We start from the raw sequence: 21,163 nt of genomic DNA on the forward strand, positions 1-21,163 counted from the left end.
AGGAAATCAGCAGTCAGGTGTCACTGACCAGTTGGAAGTGGGTGACTCCAATGGCACACTTCTCATTCATGTCCTTCTGGTGTTTGTTCTGTATCAGACACTCCATCAGGTCCCCAGAGTCTATCTGGTTATCTGCCACATCCTGGGGAAGACAGTGCACGTTTATACTTCATTTGTAACAATGAATGAACAGAACTTTTAGCCCAGCCCATGAAATGCAAATAGGTCTGATTCTAGAAGACTTCACAAAAAAGATATATCACAAATTGTAGCAAAATAAGCCTGAAAAATTACAAGGGATAGAAAAATTACAAGGGTAAACATTTAGTGGAATAAAATTTACACAGCAAGTGGTTCTGCATGAGATAAGAATATGTACTATGAGTACTCACTTTCCTTGTATGATGCCAGCAGCTGGCTTTGGGGATATCTAATATAACCTCCTGGGTGTCAGATCCTGATGGCTGCTGCGTGTGTTTCACTCCCACAGCTTAGGTAGTTCAATCAATGAACAAGTAATAAAGCAATAGAATTCACTCAATATTGAGGTATAAGGAAACAACTGGAAGGAGAAGCCACTATTACTGCTAACAATTCCTGGGCTGAAGTATTGGAAAGAATTCCACTATACTCTCGGGTGTGTCCTTGTTCCATCTTTTCTTATAAAGGGTATCTCAACAACTGCTACTACCCACACACCTGGTCACCTACAAAGGCTAATCAAATAGGGTTTCTCAGAATGGTGGTACCTCTCTCTTGATCTTGTTTATATTTTCAACTTTAACGTGTCAAAGCTGGCTATCACTCAGGAGTAATGTACGCTGACAACAGGGATGAGTCCAACACACTTGGGGGCCAGAGTCCCAATGAATTGAGTTGTTTTTAACCCTTGTTCCTTCAGATATCACTTACGTGGCAAAAGTTCTGAATGATGGGCTCACAGGCTCTCATCAGCAAGGCTTCTATTTGAATATCCTATAGAAGATTAATAATATTATAATAATATTAATATAATATATATAATATTAATAATATATTAGTAATTCTGCTTGAGAAAGAGCCAGGGATGGAAAAGGAACAGTTTCTCTTTCTCAATCAGTAGCATCTGATGGGTAAATAATCTAATATGCACATTTAGAAATTATTCTAGTATTCACATTAAATAGCCCCAGAATAAATAGAATTGCTCCACTGTACTTTGAAAGGCAAATATTCTAGAGGCAGATTCCCCTTTATTAATGAACAAAAGAGAAGGCAGAATTAAGACAAGTGGAATGAAAAAACATTTAGCAATAATATTAGAATATGTGGCCGGGTGTGGTGGCTCACAACTGTAATCCTAGCATTCTGGGAGGCTGAGGTAGGAGGATCACTCAAGGTTAGGAGTTCGAGACCAGCCTGAGCAAGAACGAGACCCTGTCTCTACTAAAAATAGAAAGAAATTAATTGGCCAACTAAAAATATATAGAAAAAATTAGGTGGGCATGGTGGTGCATGCCTATAGTCCCAGCTATTCAGGAGGTTGAGGCAGAAGGATCGCTTGAGTTTGAGGTTGCTATGAGCTAGGCTGACGACACGGCACTCTAGCCCGGGCAACACAGTGAGACTCTGTCTCAAAAAAAAAATTAGAATATGTAAAGCTTTTGGAGTTTTTCCAAAATGCTAAGCAGTTCAAAATGAAAATGGGGGTAACTGACATCTCCTTTTAGTTTAAAAGTTCATATGCTAGATCATTCCCCTCAAACCAGATGACAGACCACTGCTTCTGGGAAAATACTAAATGCCTTTAAGCAGAGTAACCCTGTACAGCACTAGCTGCTGAAATAACATCTTGTTTAGAGAAGTATACACCTGAGACTGTCCTCATAAGCTCACAAGGACAATGAGAATGGGAGAGGAGATGACAAGATGAGAGAAGGCAACAAACTTTTGAAAACTATAAAGCAAAAAGGACTGGTTGAGAAATGTAACTTTATGTATTGTCAATTTTTGGCAATTCAAATAGTACTAAAAAGCTGACAATAAAAAAAATTCCCTGCTTCTCTTTTTTTTTCTGCCATGAAACAACTTTAACATTTTTAGTTGCCCACCCTCAATCATCTCTGTATTTCTAAATAATATGCCTATTCTTATGAGGGTTTTAAATCCCATTTTTAATATTTTAGTGGGTTTCAGAACAGGGATAAACACATGTATTCAATCTTCCATGTTTATCTCAAAGTCTCAGCTTTTATTTTATTAAACACACAAACCTTACCAAATGACCTAACTAAAAGAGCTAAGAGAATGGGAATACGTGAATTACTATTGAATATCATTAAGAGATTTGAAGTATAGCTGCTATCTTTTCTTAAGGGAGAAACAAGACAGGTCTAATGGTAACTCGAATTTACGAAGAAAACCAAAGGGCTGTACAGAATGTTTTTCTAGAGAGAAGAGGGAAGGGGTTTAGGAAGCAACACAATATGTTTCTTTATAATGCAAACAGGGAGAATCTGATCAGGTTTCTTTTGATTGACAGAGAATCTGCACTCTCCACAGTCTATAAACAGTAGAACTAAGCAAAAAAAGTTCTGGTTGCTGGCAGCCACTGTCCTCTGATGAGTAAGCTGCACAGTGCTTACCTCTGATTCTAACTCGGTTAGGTTGCCAACTATATCTCTGCACTCCACAACCAAATCATCCAGATGGTCCTGGAGGCATTCAAGCTCCTGCAAATAAAAAGGGAAGCCCCTGGCATTTATCAGTCACATAAATGAACAGGGGAAGTTGAGATACCAGTGTCTACTTCCTTTTTAGTGGTCTTCCTTTTCTCTTCTTTTAAAAACTACCTCACTGAACAGAACACAAAAGCTTTATTTGATTCCCCAAACTAAGATTGCTAAATAGATGCTTACTGGATATAACAAGGTAGTTAAGAGGGCCAAAGGGTTACAACAGCCATGCAAACCCACCAGAAGGTCAACATCCACAAGTTCAACAAGAACTGATTTTTAGTTTTCAAGAGTCTAAAAATCCTATCAGCCTTTGCTCCACTTTGACATCCTGCCATTCCATTTTTAATCTGTGCTTTGATAATTTTTACCTCCCATTTTAAATATGCACTTTAATAATGGTCACAGAACAAAAAATTCAGTGACTGGCATGGATTATTTTAAAACTCTTTGTGGGCAAAGTAGGTGGAGACCCGGGGTCCAGAACATAACATAGAGCTGAGTGTTCCTGTTAAGTCCAATCTGGGATTCTAGCCCCAGCCCACATCAAAAGGATACTCTGAGGACATTTCCAAAACAAGTGAACACACTAGGGTTCAGGTATCTAAAAGCTATCTTGTCTGGGCTTTGGAAACTGAGCTGGAGCCACCTTGTAGCATTAGTCTGTTATTATTCCTTTTAGAGGTTTAGAGGGTTTAAGTATAACATCAGCTCACTTTCTCAAAGCATATCAACAGCTATTTCTCAGCAAAGTCCTCTGTTAAAGGATCAAGTTAAACTTACTTCTGCAAGAATCTGTTCCAGAATTAGCATGGGAAGAGTGGAGAAGGGATGTAGGACTCACACAACAGCCAGAATGGAAGAAAAAAAACAATGAAAGGAAAATGCACTAAAACTTTTGGGAATAAAATACATGGCTAAGGGAAAGATCCTACTTACAAAATCCTTCAGTTTAGCTTCTCAGTGATGGGCTGCAATGAAGTGCAGCTTTCTAAATGTTTACTGTGGGCATGCAATGGGTATGAAGGAAATGGTTTCCTGGGTTTCCATATCACCATATCCTTTGATTTTGGATTTTGGTTTCATTGGACAGAGTCAGCAGAAAGGCATTATCTAATAATAAACCGGATAGCCTTGTAGCAGGCTCCAAATACAGAATGCTAAAAATTATATTCCTATGCCCAACAGACATTAGTAGGCAGGAGGCACCTTGCTTCTTTAAAATGTCTGATCTCTGATTTGTGACTTGAAGGGGTTTTGTGGTGGTACAAATGGAACCTGGAAACCTGAGTTCACTTCTCGTTTGAGTATTTATGAGGCTTTAATCAAGTTGCGATTCCTCACTGCTGCTTATCCAGCTTTACAGTGGAAGACATGCCACCTTCCCATATAACTTGCAGTAATGCACCTGTTTTTTCCTTCCCCTTAAACCAGGCACAGAATCCTAGGAACCACTCATAACATGCTTGTAATTCTTGGGAGCTGTTCCTTCCCTATACTTTCCTATATGGAGAGATTATATTATATAATGGAATTAATTGGCTAGGTGCGGTGGCTCACGCCTATAATTCCAGCACTTTGGGAGGCTGAGGCAGGAGGATCACTTAAAGCCAGGAATTGGAAACCAGCCTGAGCAACATAGCAAGATCCTGTCTCTACAAAAAAAATTAGCCAGTGAGTAGTCCTAGTGGGAGGCTGAGGGAGGAGGATTACTTGAGCCCCAAAGTGGAAGGTTACAATGAGGTATGATGACACCAGCCACTATATTCCAGCCTGGGCAACAGAGCAAGACCCTGTCTTTTTAAAAAAAAAAAAAAAAAGAAATATATGTATGTATGTATATATATATATATATACACATACATACATACATATACATACACACACATACATACACACACACACACACATACACACACACAATAGAATGGATTTAATTTTAGGTAGGGAAATCAATAAATATACTTCTCTGAGCCTCAATTTTGTCAAGTAGGTGAAAAAAAATTCTGTTTCCACATATTTTGTAGGACTGTTCTAGATTACACACTTCATATACACCAGTATTTACACACATTATGTATATATTTATATTGTGCTGATATCAAAAGAGCTTAACATGGCTTATAAAAGTGAGAAAAGGGCATGATAAAATGAATTGAAAATGCATAAAGCCGGGTGCGGTGGCTCACGCCTGTAATCCTAGCACTCTGGGAGGCCGAGGCGGGCGGATTGCTCAAGGTCAGGAGTTCGAAACCACCCTGAGCAAGAGCGAGACCCCGTCTCTACTATAAATAGAAAGAAATTAATTGGCCAACTAATATATATAGAAAAAATTAGCCGGGCATGGTGGCGCATGCCTGTAGTCCCAGCTACTCGGGAGGCTGAGGCAGGAGGATCGCTTGAGCCCAGGAGTTTGAGGTTGCTGTGAGCTAGGCTGATGCCACGGCACTCACTCTAGCCTGGGCAACAAAGCGAGACTCTGTCTCAAAAAATAAATAAATAAAATAAAATAAAATAAAATAAAATAAAATAAAATAAAATAAAACAAAACAAAATAAAATGCATAAAAAAGAGGAAAGAAGGCCGGGCGCGGTGGCTCACGTCTGTAATCCTAGCTCTTGGGAGGCCGAGGCGGGCGGATTGCTCAAGGTCAGGAGTTCAAAACCAGCCTGAGCAAGAGCGAGACCCCGTCTCTACTATAAATAGAAAGAAATTAATTGGCCAACTGATATATATATAAAAAATTAGCCGGGCATGGTGGCGCATGCCTGTAGTCCCAGCTACTCGGGAGGCTGAGGCAGAAGGATCGCTCGAGCCCAGGAGTTTGAGGTTGCTGTGAGCTAGGCTGACGCCACGGCACTCACTCTAGCCTGGACAACAAACCGAGACTCTGTCTCAAAAAAAAAAAAAAAAAAAAAAAAGAGGAAAGAAAAGGAAAATACACAAAGAAAAATGGGATGGAGCCAGTTGTAAGCTTAGTATAAAAATTCCTACCACAAAGTGCTATGCACCTATTAAGAGGTAAGCCATAACTGTGGCCCTAGGCTTTCTAAGAAGCAACACAAAGAGGGAAAAATAATATTATATTATATTATATTATTTATATAATAAATAATATTATAAAGTATGGTATTAACGGTGAGTACATGTGGTAAAGAACAAGAAAAAAAAATATGATAACTATAAAATATAAAAACAAACTAGCTGTTTGGGAAAACACAGAAAATTTTCCTGAGAATTTCTTCTAGAGAAAACACTTAGTAATACAAAAAATCACACCTGTAAAGTAAACACAAAGATGGACTTTATGGAGTTTGTACTCTACATAAAACATGAACCGTTAACATTACTTTTATTGTAAGACAAACGGAAAGCTGTGTCGCCTACCTGTCCAGTCTCTGTTTTCTCACTACACCATTTCCCCAAATCGATCAGGCACTTATCCTGCAGGGCAGGATCCAGCTTCACGTCCATGGCGCGCTGGTGCAGGATCCTCTGGACTTCAGCTCGGCACTCACGCGAGAGCTACAAGAGACAGAACAAGCTAGGTACTTTAAAGGTAACAAAACAAAAATGCGAAGACACTAGATAAACCTGTTATCCTGTTGTCAGGACACTAATGACTCTATAGGTTATTTCTCAAACTTTATATTTCGAATCTCTTCCAGAATAATAAATAATTGTTCTAGGTGGTTTCAAAAAGCCCATATCTCTAGGAATACAATTGTTTATATGGAATTCTCTACTATAAATGAAATGCCATTCTTTTCTGAGAGTACTGTGATAAAAGTGAACTGAATTTGAATCCATTCAAATTAGGTTAGAGAGTTTTGTGTTTGTTTGTTTGTTTGTTTGTTTAGCAAAATTAATTTGCCAGTCTACATCAGAGCCAATTCTGGAGGAATACTTGGTTTCAGAGAACTGAGTTTAAATTGATCTAAATTAAATAAAGCAGGCAAATTTAGAAGCAACTGTTACTACAGGTCAGGACCAGATTCCTCTAGATGAGTTACATAGGATTAGCAGAGAATAAGGCAGGTGAAAACCGTATTTTTGAAAGGGCTGTGAGAAAGCTGTCACTGACAGGCAGTCTCTCTTGGCAAAAAAGCCAGTACACATGGGGTGGAGAAGATGGAGAGTAACTGACAGGCATGGGGTTTCTTAGTGGAGTTATGGAATATTCTGAAACTGGATAGAGGTGGTGGTTGCACAATGTTGCAAACATACTAAGTGCTACTGAATTTTTCTCTAACAAATGCTTAATTTTATGTTTTATGTTATGTGAATTTTACCTCACTTAAAAAAAAAAAAGCTAGCATCCCAATTCCAATCCTTTCTTTACTTACAAGAGAAGGAACCTCCTATTACAGTGACTAGCAAAATGCCAGGATTTGGGAGCCCCTGTGGTTAATTAGAGGCTCACTGTATGAAGAAATATATAACAACAAATTCCCACATTTTCTTACATAGCAACAGAAAAATACGGTTATGATTGCAGAATCTGAAGTATTTGATGTCTCCTCATTTCTAATCGAGTCACCTCATTCTTAATCCTAGATAGTCAGACTTTTGCATTAAGCTCAGAAGGAATAACAGTAATTATGCATGTGAATTAATACCATCTCTACTTTCTATTAATATAACAAGTGCAGGACTGACACACAACAGAGTATCTCAGAGGTATAAAAATGCCATACTGGAACAAGCAGCATGTCAGTGTGGCACCAAAAGGCAGCAATACTGCCCAACAGCCAAGTACACACAAATATCCCTACAAAAGGTAGCAGTTGGGGGCAGACAAATACCAAGAGACTGAGGTAAGGCACTTCTGCTCCAACTAGTTCATTGTCAGAAAAGTCTCATTAATACAGGCATTATGTGTTTAGTTGCCAAGGGCAGAAGTTTAAAGAACCATTTGTATCCTGGCTAAAAGCTTCTAATGGATCTTTAAAGCTAAAGTTAGGACAGCAGAATTTAATTGTCCATTTGTGATTCAGATTGTGGGAATTTACAGAAAAAATCTGGAAATATTATCCCCACTCACACTGTTAAAAATATAAAATCATACAGAAAGAAGCTGGTAGAACAACTCTAGGTATACTCACTGAATGAGGCAGGCTCTAGTAGTAGTATAGCAACCCCCTCTCCACCAAATATACTAAAAATGTTTCCCTAAGATGACAGAAATCAGAATACATAGCAAACTATTTAAAAAAACAAAGAAGAAGAAAATAAGACAATATTGACTGCATACCCTCCTTCCTTGTTCCTCAGTGCGGTAGGCATGTCTGTATAAACAAGAGAACACAGCTCCGGGAGGCATGAGTTCACTGGTCTCATTCCAACCATGGGTATGGCAAAGACGAGAGGCATCTCCTTGGCACTTGCGGTATAAGACAGGGTCCAGCCTACAAGAGTTAAAAGATAACCACTCTACATTTCCTTCTAACACATGCTAAAGGTTTTTACCAGGTGCTTGCTTATATACTTATCGATAATCACCTCCAGGGTAGTGGAGACAAAAGATATGCAAAAGTATATTCCTAAATTTTGTTCTTAATGAACACACAGTGGTGAATCTGTAGAAATTTGTTAACTTTCATTAAAACTTAAGTTCTACCTCCAAGTTGTTATCTTGGCTATGTAAGGCACGTAACATTACAATATAGACTCAGCCCTCACATGCCTTGGCTGAATGTAGAAAACTAGGGTTGTAGCCACCACCAGGAAAATGATAACTTTTTACTTAATAATTTTTCTTTTTTTTTGTCCAACAAAAGCAGGTTGACTTTATTGCAGGGAAGCTAGGAAGGAACAGGACAAGTGAGGGACTCCACAGAATCCCTACCACTGAGGAATGCCAAACCCCAGGTCTGTCTGGAAGCCAGGAAAGGATCAGCATCCTTTGGTCTATCCTGCTGACTGGTGGGCCCAGGCCCTTACCTCATGTTAACAGAACACTTAATACTCTTTTTATTAAATACATTTTTCTCAATATGAGAGAAGTTCAATCCTAACTGATATACAAGATTCAGTAAGATCAGGAATGGCAAGATAAACAGAATCTTCTATTCAACCTTTTCTCTTTTTCCCATGCAGGGTAAGGCAGTTGTTTCTTTTTTTGTTTATCTGAATATGCTTATCAAGTTATAAAACTTGACATTTAACTTTTAATCTGGGAACAGTGGGCTAAACAATGAGCCTGTTTCTTCTGCAAATCAGATTAGGAGATGCTTATTATGCTGTCAACTTTGGGGGAGGGCTATTTAATGGGAATAGACAGGCTAATATTTAATGAGTAGCCATTAAGACTATGCAGCACTTTTTTGATTAAGGGAGAAGGAATTAAAAAAGAAGAGAAAACATGGTTTTGATTAAGGCAATACACTCAGAAAAGCTTTATTTCTGTTTAGATGTCCTGAGCACAGCTCTCCATAGTCCTGTCCAGACTAACTTGAAGAAACAGAAATAAAAATACACTGAATCTTTAAGTAAAGATTATGTGGGATGAACATATATTAATTACCAAAAAAAGTTAATGACCACAGGACAGTGGCTTAACAACTGAATCAGGAAGCAGCTGAATTTGGGAAGCTGGAAGGGCAGGGAGATCCAGTTCTGGCTGCTTTGGAGGTGGGGAGTGGGGAGACAAGACAAAGAGAGAGAAGGGGAACTGAGGCCTATAAACTCCAGCTATTCTGACTGTAATATACATCCTTCTCCTATTTCATCCTCCACCCATTTTTGATGAGAAGGAAATTAGAGAATCAGGCTGTCACTTATTGATGAAAACCTCTTAAGACAGAATAAATTCAATAACTCTGAATAGTTAAAGAAATAAAGGCAAATTCCCACACTCAGTGCAAATCAATAAAAATACAAATGCACTGTTATCCTCTTAGAGACATATCTGAAGATGCTTTTGCTGCCCCTCCAGGTGCCAGAGTTCTTTTTAGATAGATGTTTGTGGTATCAGAACATTCTGACCCTGACTTCCAAAGTAGTGGCAAACAGGGATGCTTGGTACAGACTAGCAGTGGGCTGACTCTGCTTTTAGATACTGTTCTGAAAACAACAAAGAGTAAGTTTTTAAGGGAACTGGAGTATGTTAGCTGGCACAGAACTTAACAAAAATAATTTCCTACTGATTATTTCAAAATATACAGGTATTACTGACTACATGGGAGAATAGGCTGATGCAATACACTTACTTTGGCTTCAAAATACTCACTTCCAATCTCGGGAGATGAAATACTGTAGCTCTAAGAGACGATGTTCACAATCTTCCACCATTTTCTCTGTATACAAATGTTCCATAAGGCACGAGAGGATCCTAGCCATAAAACGGGTGAAATTGTAACGAGAGAGAAGCGTCTTAAGGACAGGCTCAGAACTTCATGTCTATATAATGTTTTTATGGTTTGAGGAAGAAGCCCTTTAACAATTTTCATAGGACAATAGGACTTATTTTTCTGAAAATCTCTCAAATTAACTGAACCTGATAGTTATCACGCCTTTTATCAACTTCAGTGCCACTTAACACTTAGAACTAAGGTGCACAAGTTCTATCTGGCTATATTTTTAACTGTTTATTATGAAAAATTTCCAACATACATGAAAGAATCATGTAATGGTCACTTTCCCTCTCCGTAACTTTATCAACCAATGGCCTAGTTTGTTTTAATTTGATGCCCCTTTGCAGATATTTTAAAGCAAATCCCAGACACTATATCATTTCATTTGTAAATACTTCAGGCATGTTTCTCTAAAATGTATGAACTTAATACTATTATCGTATCACCAAGAAAATAATAAAAAATCCTTAATATCATGCAATATCCTGTTAGTTTTCAAATTTTTCCAACTATCTCATGCCTTTTTACATGTTTGTTCAAATCAGGACCCAGAAAGGGTCCACACATCATAGTTAATCAATAAATACCTTAAATCTATTTTAATCGGAGGCAGTCCTCCCCTTCCTCTCTCTCCCCTGCCCCCTCATTGGTTGATGCAGTTATTTTCATATTGGTAAATATTCTTAATTAGTCCTAAGTATGTGTGCCTGTCTCCTCCAACCACACAAAAAGCTTTAAGGAAGAATGCCATTTTTAAATCCCCTACCACTGCATGAACAGTAGGAGTTTTTGCATAGCAGAATAATGATAAACAATATTCACTTTATTGTTGGGTATAACCAGTTTGCAGGCTATAAAGATTTTAGCAGAATGGGAAACCTGTTCTTACCTGCAACCTGGTTTTAAGAGCTGTTTTCACATCATAGGGAATAAAACTAACGCACGAGAATCAAATGCTTTATTATAGAATTTATTCAGCTTTCCTAGCTCTTGGATGCAACTCCAATATTCATTTTGTCCTTAACTATCCCCTCCAACTACCATTATTTCTATTTCAATTTAGAATTAACTATTTTCTAATGACTATCAAGTAGCTAATGTATACTATGAGTCAGTATATACACATGATAAATAGTACGAAGTGTCAAAGTATGTGGCACTTTATCTTGTTTCTCTCTCTCATTTTTATTTAACTATTAAATGAAACTGTTCAGTCACCTCAAATATAGATCCATATGTGCTCAATCATTATTAATAAACATCATCACAATGCTGGGTCTGAAATCCCAATTCCAATATTAGTTTTAATAAAACTTGGTATGTGTTCCTGTTCAACAAAATTTCAGTTAAGATGTTAAAACACCCAAAAGTCATTTGAGGGAATGTTCTCTCTGCTGCCAAGTAAAAGACAGTATGGATAAATACCACAAATAAGATAACCTACATTGGGTCTCCGGATCTTATATGTTTGCAGGCTGTCTGTATTACAGATTCACAAGCTTCATTCAAAGCTCGATCAATGCGGTAATCTGCACCAGGGTCAGTCTCCTGAATCAGTGTTTGAAGCTGGATTTTAAAATATTAAAAACGAAGAAAGAAAATAAATTAGACAGCAAGGAAGAGCAGTGTCATCTCTCTATACAATCAGTTGCTCAGTCTTGTATATCACAAAGTGCTCTAACAAGGTTACTACAGTTCTCACTTGCCAAACTTAAGAGCTCTTGCCAAACACTTTCCAACTGATTTTTCCAACTTAATTGCAAGTTTTTCTGTTTCAGTTATTGTAAGGATTGCTTATCTACCTGTTCTAAACCTTGCACATGTACAAAAACCGACAGGTCTTTAGAATATAAATATGAAGGCTGCCACTTTCCTCTCATCTGCCTACTTGTTAATCAGATTACTAAACTAACACTGAGGGCCAACCCAGAATTGAGATGAGAGTTAAAGAGTAAATAGAGACATTTCCAGTTAGAGACCTAATTTGCTCATGAGAATCTAGAATTCAAATTTTGATGCAAAAACACCGGTATTCAATCAAGTGTGCCGTGCTTTATTAAAAGCAGATGTGAGATTTCATTTAACTTGCAGAAATATCAATTATAAAAACCAAGATTATACACTTATAATTTCCCACTTTACCTAAACTATTTTATAAAACTAGGTGGTAGACCCAAGCTTGCTTATTATAAGCATATATAAAAACACTCTACAAGATGTCTGTAATAAACGGCAAATAAATAAATAAATGAAAGAAAGGAAAAACACGTCATCATGCACTGAAAATGAAAATATATTCTTTACTGTTTACTTTTGCTTGATCCATCATTTGTCAAAGAATAAAGGAAAGGTATGAAAATAGGTGCTTCACATCTTTTTTCCTATCTTTGAGGAGAAGACAGTTCGGGCATAGAGAAAAAAGTTCTAAATTATGGATCAGAGGACCTGAGTTCTATTAATAGTTCTGGCTCTGGTAGATATTAGCTTTGAGAACATGGACAAGTTGATTCATCTCTAAGTTTCAGTTCCTTTAACTGCAGAAAATTGTAAGATACAATAATATGGGCAGACATTGGATAAACTGAAAAGTATTTTATAGATGTAAAAAATCATTTATTACCAGAAGCAAGTAGCATATGGTATTTTAGGGTGGGAATCTTAAACAAAAAAGCAAATTTGAAAACAACAATCCTTACTGGTTTGGGTTTCTTTTTTCCAAGTTAAAAATTGGAGCCCTATTTGTGTCACTGATTTGTCCTATGATTCCACAGGTGTTTATATGAAGGCACTGGCCCCATCACATATTTATCATTGAACACAAATCAAAAGAACATGAAAGCTAGGCGTGGTGGCTCACGCCTGTAATCCTAGCACTCTGGGAGGCCAAGGCTGGAGGATCACTTGAGGGTAGGAGTTTGAGACCAGCCTGAGCAAGAGACCCTGTCTCTACTAAAAATAGAAAGAAATTAATTGGCCAACTAATATATATAGAAAAAATTAGCTGGGCATGGTGGCGCATGCCTGTAGTCCCAGCTACTCGGGAGACTGAGGCAGAAGGATTGCTTGTGCCCAGGAGTCTGAGGTTGCTGTGAGCTAGGCTGAGATGATGGCACTCTAACCTGGGCAACAGAGTGAGACTCTGTCTCAAAAAAAAAAAAAAAAAAAAAAAAAAAAGACACGAAGAAAAAACCCAACTTCTATTATCCTAAAAGAAGATAATGATCAAGATGAGAGAAATATGAAAGATTTCCAATATTCTGGGATGCAAGTTATTTATACCAATTCTTGGGCAATTTGGAAAAGCTACAAAATGCTGTGGCTGAGCTGGCATAAAGATTACCGTCATATCAGAACTTATTCACATTAGTGTCACTAAAGTTGGTATTCAACCCCCCACTGCTAAATTTGACTGGCTTTAAAAAAAAAAAAAAAAAGATTACCGTCAAATGATTACTAATTTTACTTATAATGTTTGCAACAAAGACCAAATATTTACATTTTTTTCCTGAGGGAAGTTAGAAGCACCATAGGAGCCTGGAAGTCTGCAAGAACTGTGTCAATTAAATATCCATGACTGAGAGGCAAACTTTGAGAAGTCACAATAAATGTACTAGACTGTAGCTATTAAAAGGAGAAAATGAGTGCCCGGTTAGAGCCAAGTAGGCTAAAGACTCAAGAGATCATTGCCACTCTGGAATTCAGTGAGAGCAGTGTGGGTAATAAATGCTAAAAATGTGAATTGCTACATGATTATATATCTATTCTAGCCCCTGACATGCTTAAGGAAAACCTGAGGAAATGCTTCCGAGGAATCACTGGTCTAGAGAACAAGTTGGGCAGTTATCTTTGCCCTAGGAGAGGCTGGGCATAGACTCACTCAGCCATAACTTAAGAGAATTTAATAGTTCACGATTATGGTGCATCTGGGAGAGCATGTCCTCAACAACATAATTATTTCTATGCTTTACAGTTTATTACTTGTTGAGAGATCATAATCAAAGCATTATCAAGCAGAGAATAGGGAAAATTAATGGTCAACCACAGGTATCAAATTCTGCTAGATCAAGAAAGAAAAAGAAAAAGAAAGTGACCAGGTACCGTGGCTCATGCATATAATCCTACCACTCTGGGAGGCAGAGGTAGGAGGACTGCTTTAACTCAGGAGTTCAAGAGCAGCCTGAGCAAAAGTGGCCCCGTCTCTACTAAAAATAGAAAAATTAGCCGGGCATAGTGGTGTGTGCTTGTAGTCCCAGCTACTTGGGAGGCTGAGGCAGGAGGATAACTGGACCCCAGAGTTTAGGGCTGCAGTGAGCTATGATGGCACCACTGCATTCTACCTAGGGAGACAGAGTAAGAATCTGTCTCAAAAAGAAAAAGAAAAAAAAAAGGAAGGAAAAAGAAACTCACTCAAAATAAATTATTTCAAAACATTCCTCAATATAGCTGAGGATATATGATATAGAACAAATAAGGAAATTTTTCTTCCTTTGGATCATTTATGCCTTCAATTTCTGTGACCAAATGCTAAAAACCATGAATCCATACAAATAATAATAAAGTGCTTCTTTCCCACTTGGCTAAATTTAATGTGGGTAAAACCACATGTTTCACTATTTGAGGCTAACCTCTAGATTTCGAAAGTACTTTTCTTCTAGGCACAAAGGGTGATGTGGGTGGTACTGATTTATCTTTCAAGTTGAGTCACTAGTTCTTTTAATAAGCTAAATTTCAAAAAGCCCTGGGGATGAACTAGGTGCCTGGAAATAAAGCCACAGCAGTCTATTTTATTTTTTCTGTACAGTTCACTACAAGTGTAGCTTCAGGAAAAAGATGTGTTTATTTCTGACCCTCCTCCCCACATTTCCATGTTGCTTTAAGGATAAAATGCAGATGTAGGCTGTCTCCTAATTCACTCTTGGTCTGGGACCCAGGAACACATATTGGTGGCAGAGGTTTCCCAGGGCAATCGCCAGCAAGGACTGCTCTTGAGGAACAACACTGCGAAACTCAACCCACACAGATTCCAGAAGACTTCTTTCCAGCCTGCGTGGTATTTTAAGGAAGAGGTCACATTGTTTATTTTTCCCACTGTGGTGTGTGTGGGCGCACACGAGCACACATACAAACACAACTGTCTGCTCTGGGTCATGGTATTAGAAACTAAGATGAAATTTTACTCCACATCAAAATTCTATAAAAATTCTGAGTTTTAAACTGTACAAACTTGTTTCAGAATTTTTCAGACTGTAAAATTCTAATTTTATATGATTATTAGGAATATAAAATTTAAATTAATATTTAGTTTTTTAAAAAAGCCAACTACATAATAATATACTAACTGTGGTTTTCTAAAGTTTCACTGAAGGGAGAGCCTCTACTTTGTAAGTCAAGATATAAAACTAAACTATTTTTTGTGCTTTCTAAAGGAAAGTTCATTGTGTAGGTACCAATGTTGTACTTGGGTGTTTTAAATTCTGTATAGATTCTTATCCCGTAAAAAGTAATAAACATGGTAAACAGTAATGAAAGAGATGCACTGTATCTATGTTTTGTTAACTTCATATTATGTATCTAATCTGTTATTATTCAACTGTTTATGAACCCTAGATTATGAAGAACTTTATCTTCCCAAGCAGAGTATGCTAATTTTTTTTCCAACTACCTTTATAGAATTGACTATGAAGTTTGGGGGTAGAGAAAGAAAGACCCTTTCACATATAGTTGCCCTAGTCTAATAAGAAAAGATGGTGTAATTTTGAAAATGATATGGTCTCTTGATCCTTCTGGGCAAGAATTTATGACATGCTGAACACATCAGTAATAAAAAGAAACTTTTAGAAAAAATTTCAATTCATGTCAACATTCCTTCAGCCTCAACTCAATCAGACCTCAATCAATCAAATTCTCTTTTGGTGGAGGACCTTTCCTGATTTATCAGAACCTGGTTTGTCTTGATTCTGAATTTAGTAAATTCAATCTAGCAAGTTACTCCTCCTTTAGAAATTCCAGCAAACACTACATTCTATCTATTTAAGTATATAGTTCTTTTTATTGATTATGAGCTCAAACTTAAGCTCTGCAGCAAATTCCACATTCCTACTATGTATTCCTGAAGAAACAATATTCTGTTTCTGGTCCTGAGTACCTAACATTCACTGCGGTATCACAAAGGATCCAGACAAAGGGAACTGGGAAAGCATCAGGAACAGGCTCTTTAGCTGACAAAATGTGACTTTCAAAGTGACAATAGAAAATTTTTCCTTACCGCCTGCTGGCAGTTCATTCCAAGGTTCCCCTTCTCCCCCCGAACTACTTTCATGAGACAGTGCAGGGTTCGCCCTTTTCGATGTAATCCAGAACAGTGGTGTTCAATCTCCCCTCGACAGCTTAGGATAATCTCGGGGCTCAAAGAGAAGTCTTCCATCAACATGCGTCGGTAATCTAACATCTCCCCCTGGCACTCACTGCTCACTTGTCGCCCTAAATTAGGATGTAAGTCATAAGATGATGGAGGGTGAGCACTGGGATAAGAAGACAGCACATATTAAACGTACATGTTTCTGTCTAGAATAGAATGTTACCAGTCATGCTAATATCTAGACTGAAAAGCTTAGAATTTAGCAAAAGCTTTAGCAGCATAAAATGAGCTTAGACTCCAGAGACTTGGGTTTATCCTTGTCAGTGTTCTGCATTATACAGATTTTATACTACTGAACTAAAAATGCAAATACTTTGTCCATGGAAGTCTTATCAATAAGGTAACTATAGGCTGGGCTCGGTGGCTCACACTTGTAATCCTAGCACTCTAGGAGTGCCGAGGCAGGTGGATCCCTCAAGGTCAGGCATTCAAGACCAGCCTGAGCAAGAGTAAGACCCCATCTCTACTAAAAAAAAGAAAGAAATTAGCCTGGCATGGTGGCACATGCCTGTAATCCCAACTACTTAGGAGGCTGAAGCAGAAGGATCGCTTGAGCTCAGGAGTTTGAAGTTGCCATGAGCTAGGCTGATGCCACAGTACTCTAGCCCAGGCAATACAATGAGACTGTCTCAAAAAAAAAAAAAAAAAAAAAAGATAACTATTGAGGTAAAATTGAAAGCCAAAGAACAATCCACTGGTCTACGCAATTAAGGCAGAGGAAAAGACTATACTTCAAATATTCACTACAGCTCCCCCTCACTTCTTTTGAGCTGTAAATGCCAACTGGGAAAACACAAAAGAGAAATTAAAACAAAATAAAACAACATAATAATGCTTACCTAGACAGTTAGTTTAGAAATAGAGCCATAATTTGAAGCCAAGTCTCTCTGACCCATGTGCTAAATAACACTAACCCAACTCTCCCAAAAATGTTGCACAATATGCATTTTAAAAATTAGAAAGGCCTGGGACTTTGGCTCATCTCTGTAATCCTAGCACTTTGTGAGGCTAAGACAGGAGACTGCTAAAGACCAGGAGTTCAAGAGTGAAATGGGCCACATAGTGAGACCCCCATCAAGAGAGAGAGAGAGAAAGGAAGAGAGAAAGAGAGAGAGAGGGAGGGAGTGAAGGAGGGAGGAAGAGAGAGAAGGAAGAAAGGAAGAGAGAGAAGGAAGGAAGGAAGAGAAGGAAGGAAGGAAGGGAGGAAGGCAGGGAGGGAGGGAGGAGAAGGAAGAGGAGGAAGGGGAGGAAGAGAAGGAAGGGGAGGGAGGGAAAGGAAAGGGAAGGGGAGGGGAGGGGAGGGGAGGGGAGGGGAGGGGAGGGGAGGGGAGGAGGAAGAGAAGAGAAGAGAAGAGAAGAGAAGAGAAGAGAAGAGAAGAGAAGAGAAGAGAAGAGAAGAGAAGAGAAGAGAAGAGAAGAGAAGAGAAGAGAAGAGAAGAGAAGAGAAGAGAAGAGATTAGCCAGGAATAGTGGCACATACCTACAGTCCCAGTTACTTGGGAGGCTGAGGGGGGAAGATCGCTTGATGCCAGGAGTTCAAGACTGGCCTGAGCATGAGCGAGACCCCATCTTTACAAAAAATAGAAAAATTAGTCAGACACGCTGGTGCACTCCTATAATTCCAACTATTCAGGAGACTGAGACAGGAGGCTCGCTTGAGCCTAGGACTTCAAGGCTGCAGTGAGCTATGACTGTGCCACTACACTTAAGCCTGGGTGATAGCAAAACACTAACTCAAAAAAAACCCACAAACTTCAAAAGAACAAATATAGGAGGAAACTAACATTTACAGGTATAAGAAACTTTAGAGTGTCAATGCAAAAAGGAATAAAAAGGATAAAAAGAAATGAACTCTACCTCTGTGCACAGCTGACTCCAGGCACATTAGAAGGTAGGAGAGTCTGGCTTCCCGGGATCGAGGAAGATTTTCTACATTGCACCGGTATTTCTTCAAGTCACTTTTACAGGATTTGGCCAATGAATAACTGACTTTATAATCCTGGGCAATCAGCTTTTGGCGGGTTGTGAGTGCTTCTCGACACTGAGGAAGGAGTACAGCAAGAGAGCTTTTAGGCCATGCATGTGGCTTAGTGGTTGACATGTACCCGTAAGATGAGCATGGGGACTACAGCCAAGTACATGTCAACAACTGTGGTCATTACCAAAATGTCTATCTTTAAGATTGATTAAATTTTGTACAAGCATGCTAAGCTAGTGTGGCATGAGATAGGGGTAAATGGGCGGTGAACCCAGAATTTCTGTAGTGAACTGTAAATGGCTGTTACAAAAGAAACTGTCCTAAACACATAAATACTTGGTAGAACCCAATACTGTTAACTTGACAAAAAGTATTCTTTTCCTCTTCAACATTATCCCTGACACAAATTTCACAGCAACATAACATGTTGGAGGTAACATTTTCTACTTTTAAAATAAAATTATTCAATAGTAAATGATATAAGGAAACCAAAATGAGAAACATTTCTTCAGCTGCAGAGGAAAGTAAATGACAACACAAAAAAATTAATTATTTCAAAAGCTATAAAAGATTCTTGCGTTAATCCAGGGATAGAGGATTAAAAGTAAAGAGAATGCTTAATGAGAACGCTGCTTAAAAATTAAACAGCTAATTACTTATGAAGCACATTGCTTTGGTTAGCCTAAACTTTCAGTGTATGTGGGGCTGGCCTCAGTGTGATTTTATAAAAAGTTCTCTGATTTTTTCGCCCCCAAATTGACCAATTTGTTTCTCACTGTCTAAATAGCGTAATTAGAGCTTCATTTTCTTGGTTTAAGCCAAATATACTCTGGTTCTCTACTTCAATCCGTATCTCACCTCTGAAAAAGGTAAGCTTTACCAGTAATTTACATTTTGGTATAATATGGTAAGAATATTGTTTGAGAGGACTTGAGAAAACTTTAAAGAAATGAATAAAACACTGGTTTTGTTTCAAAGTAATACTTACCTTTTCACTCATGGATTCTTCAAATTTATGGTTAAAGAGGCACTTATACACCCTGCCTTCACCAGCCTGCGTCTGTAAGATGCAACATATACATTATTATTATTACTATTAGCTAAGTAGTTATGCTGCACATTATCCATAATCTCATAAAGAACTATTAAAATTATAATGGTGAGCACTTTTGGACAAATGGCTCAGCCATTTATAAAATTTAATAGTGTTCTAACAAAAACAGTGCCTGCAGTAAAGATCAAAAAATTTTCCCATGATGTTTAGCAATTGTCATTTGTTCCCAGATATATCTTGTTAATCAGGGAACCAAGAGAAATGCTAAAGCGAGTCTTCTTTCTTAAAACTTTATGATAGAGTCAATAAAACTCCTATAGCTAGTGGCTCTCACAGTTGAAGCTGTTAATTCAAAACAGTAGGCAGAATCGAAGTACATACAAGTTCCTCTCAGTCCCTTGTAAGGATGAAGATTATTCTATGTAAAGTGTTAGAAAGCAGTTCTGGCCAGGCGCGGTGGCTCACACTTATAATCCTAGCACTTTGGGAGGTTAAAGCAGGAGGATTGCTTGAGCCCAGGAGTTTGAGGTTGCAGTGAGCTACAATGACATTACTGCATTTTAGCCAGGGTAACAGAGTAAGACCCTATCTTCCCACCAAAAGAAAAATAAAAACAAAATGCAAACTGTTCTATAGTGTCAGCAGGTAATAATCAGGTATTTGGTTTTAAAAGTTAGCTACTTGCTATTTTCTTCACCTTAGCCCAAAACATATAAATATGTAATGTGTCAAAGATTTAGCCATTAAGTAGATATGAATAGGATTCCTGGCTAAAATAAGGTTCCTATAGATAAAATAGACTTCCAAGAACTGAAATTGAGAAGTGAGATAAAATAGAAAAAATAATGTGTGGAGATTGTTAGAAGCCAACTGCTAACTAGATGTTAAATCGTCAAGGCTGAGCATCCGATGACATTTCCTGTTATCCTGGGACCAATTCCATCTTCTCTTTTAGTGACTGTTCTACATGTAAGGGTTTGTGATGTTTTTTTTTTTTTTTTTTTTTTTTATCTTATAATAGAGTATTTAAGGCCCAGGCGGGTGGATTGCTCAAGGTCAGGAGTTCGAAACCAGCCTGAGCAAGAGCGAGACCCCATCTCTATTATAAATAGAAAGAAATTAATTGGCCAACTAATATATGTAGAAAAAATTAGCCAGGCATGGTGGCGCATGCCTGTAGTCCCAGCTACTTGGGAGGCTGAGGCAGTAGGATCGCTTGAGCCCAGGAGTTTGACGTTGCTGTGAGCTAGGCTGATGCCACAGCACTCACTCTAGCCTGGGCAACAAAGTGAGACTCCACCTAAAAAAAAATAGAGTATGTAAAAATATTTGAAAAGAAAAGGAATAAAAGAAGAACACCTTCTGAGCTAACTCACATTTTCACAAAAACGCTCCCGATCATCTCGGCAAGCAAAATATAAATGCCGGTCCAAATGGAAGTCATCGGAGGAGAGCTCAGCCACGCGGAGAATGGCTTTCTTGCAGGGTTCAGAAACTTGGACTTTGGGCTCTCTTTCTTCTGCTTCCTTCACCAGGCCTTTCTCCAAGCATGATACCACCTCACCTTGTGAATGTGCATCCTAAGATAGCAAGGATATTAATATTTTAAAACACTCACCACATGGGTTTCAAATAAACATCATT

At 38.2% G+C, this 21,163-nt stretch overlaps 1 protein-coding gene across 1 annotated transcript in view; it reads right to left on the minus strand.

Moving 5' to 3' along the window:
• Positions 1 to 21,163, minus strand: part of GLG1 (golgi glycoprotein 1) — a 126,921-nt gene that overhangs the window by 21,543 nt on the left and 84,215 nt on the right. Inside the window, exons 5-15 of the mRNA XM_075995786.1 lie at positions 20,896 to 21,099; positions 19,454 to 19,525; positions 18,345 to 18,528; positions 16,335 to 16,549; positions 11,514 to 11,635; positions 9,946 to 10,047; positions 7,969 to 8,122; positions 6,102 to 6,239; positions 2,625 to 2,711; positions 913 to 975; positions 29 to 142 (exon numbers count right to left, since the gene is read on the minus strand). Of these exons, the coding sequence (XP_075851901.1) occupies positions 29 to 142; positions 913 to 975; positions 2,625 to 2,711; positions 6,102 to 6,239; positions 7,969 to 8,122; positions 9,946 to 10,047; positions 11,514 to 11,635; positions 16,335 to 16,549; positions 18,345 to 18,528; positions 19,454 to 19,525; positions 20,896 to 21,099 (1,455 nt within the window). The remainder of the gene's footprint in view (positions 1 to 28; positions 143 to 912; positions 976 to 2,624; positions 2,712 to 6,101; positions 6,240 to 7,968; positions 8,123 to 9,945; positions 10,048 to 11,513; positions 11,636 to 16,334; positions 16,550 to 18,344; positions 18,529 to 19,453; positions 19,526 to 20,895; positions 21,100 to 21,163) is intronic.

This window comes from Microcebus murinus, chromosome 20 (assembly GCF_040939455.1).
Source record: "Microcebus murinus isolate Inina chromosome 20, M.murinus_Inina_mat1.0, whole genome shotgun sequence".
Lineage (NCBI taxonomy): Eukaryota > Metazoa > Chordata > Mammalia > Primates > Cheirogaleidae > Microcebus > Microcebus murinus.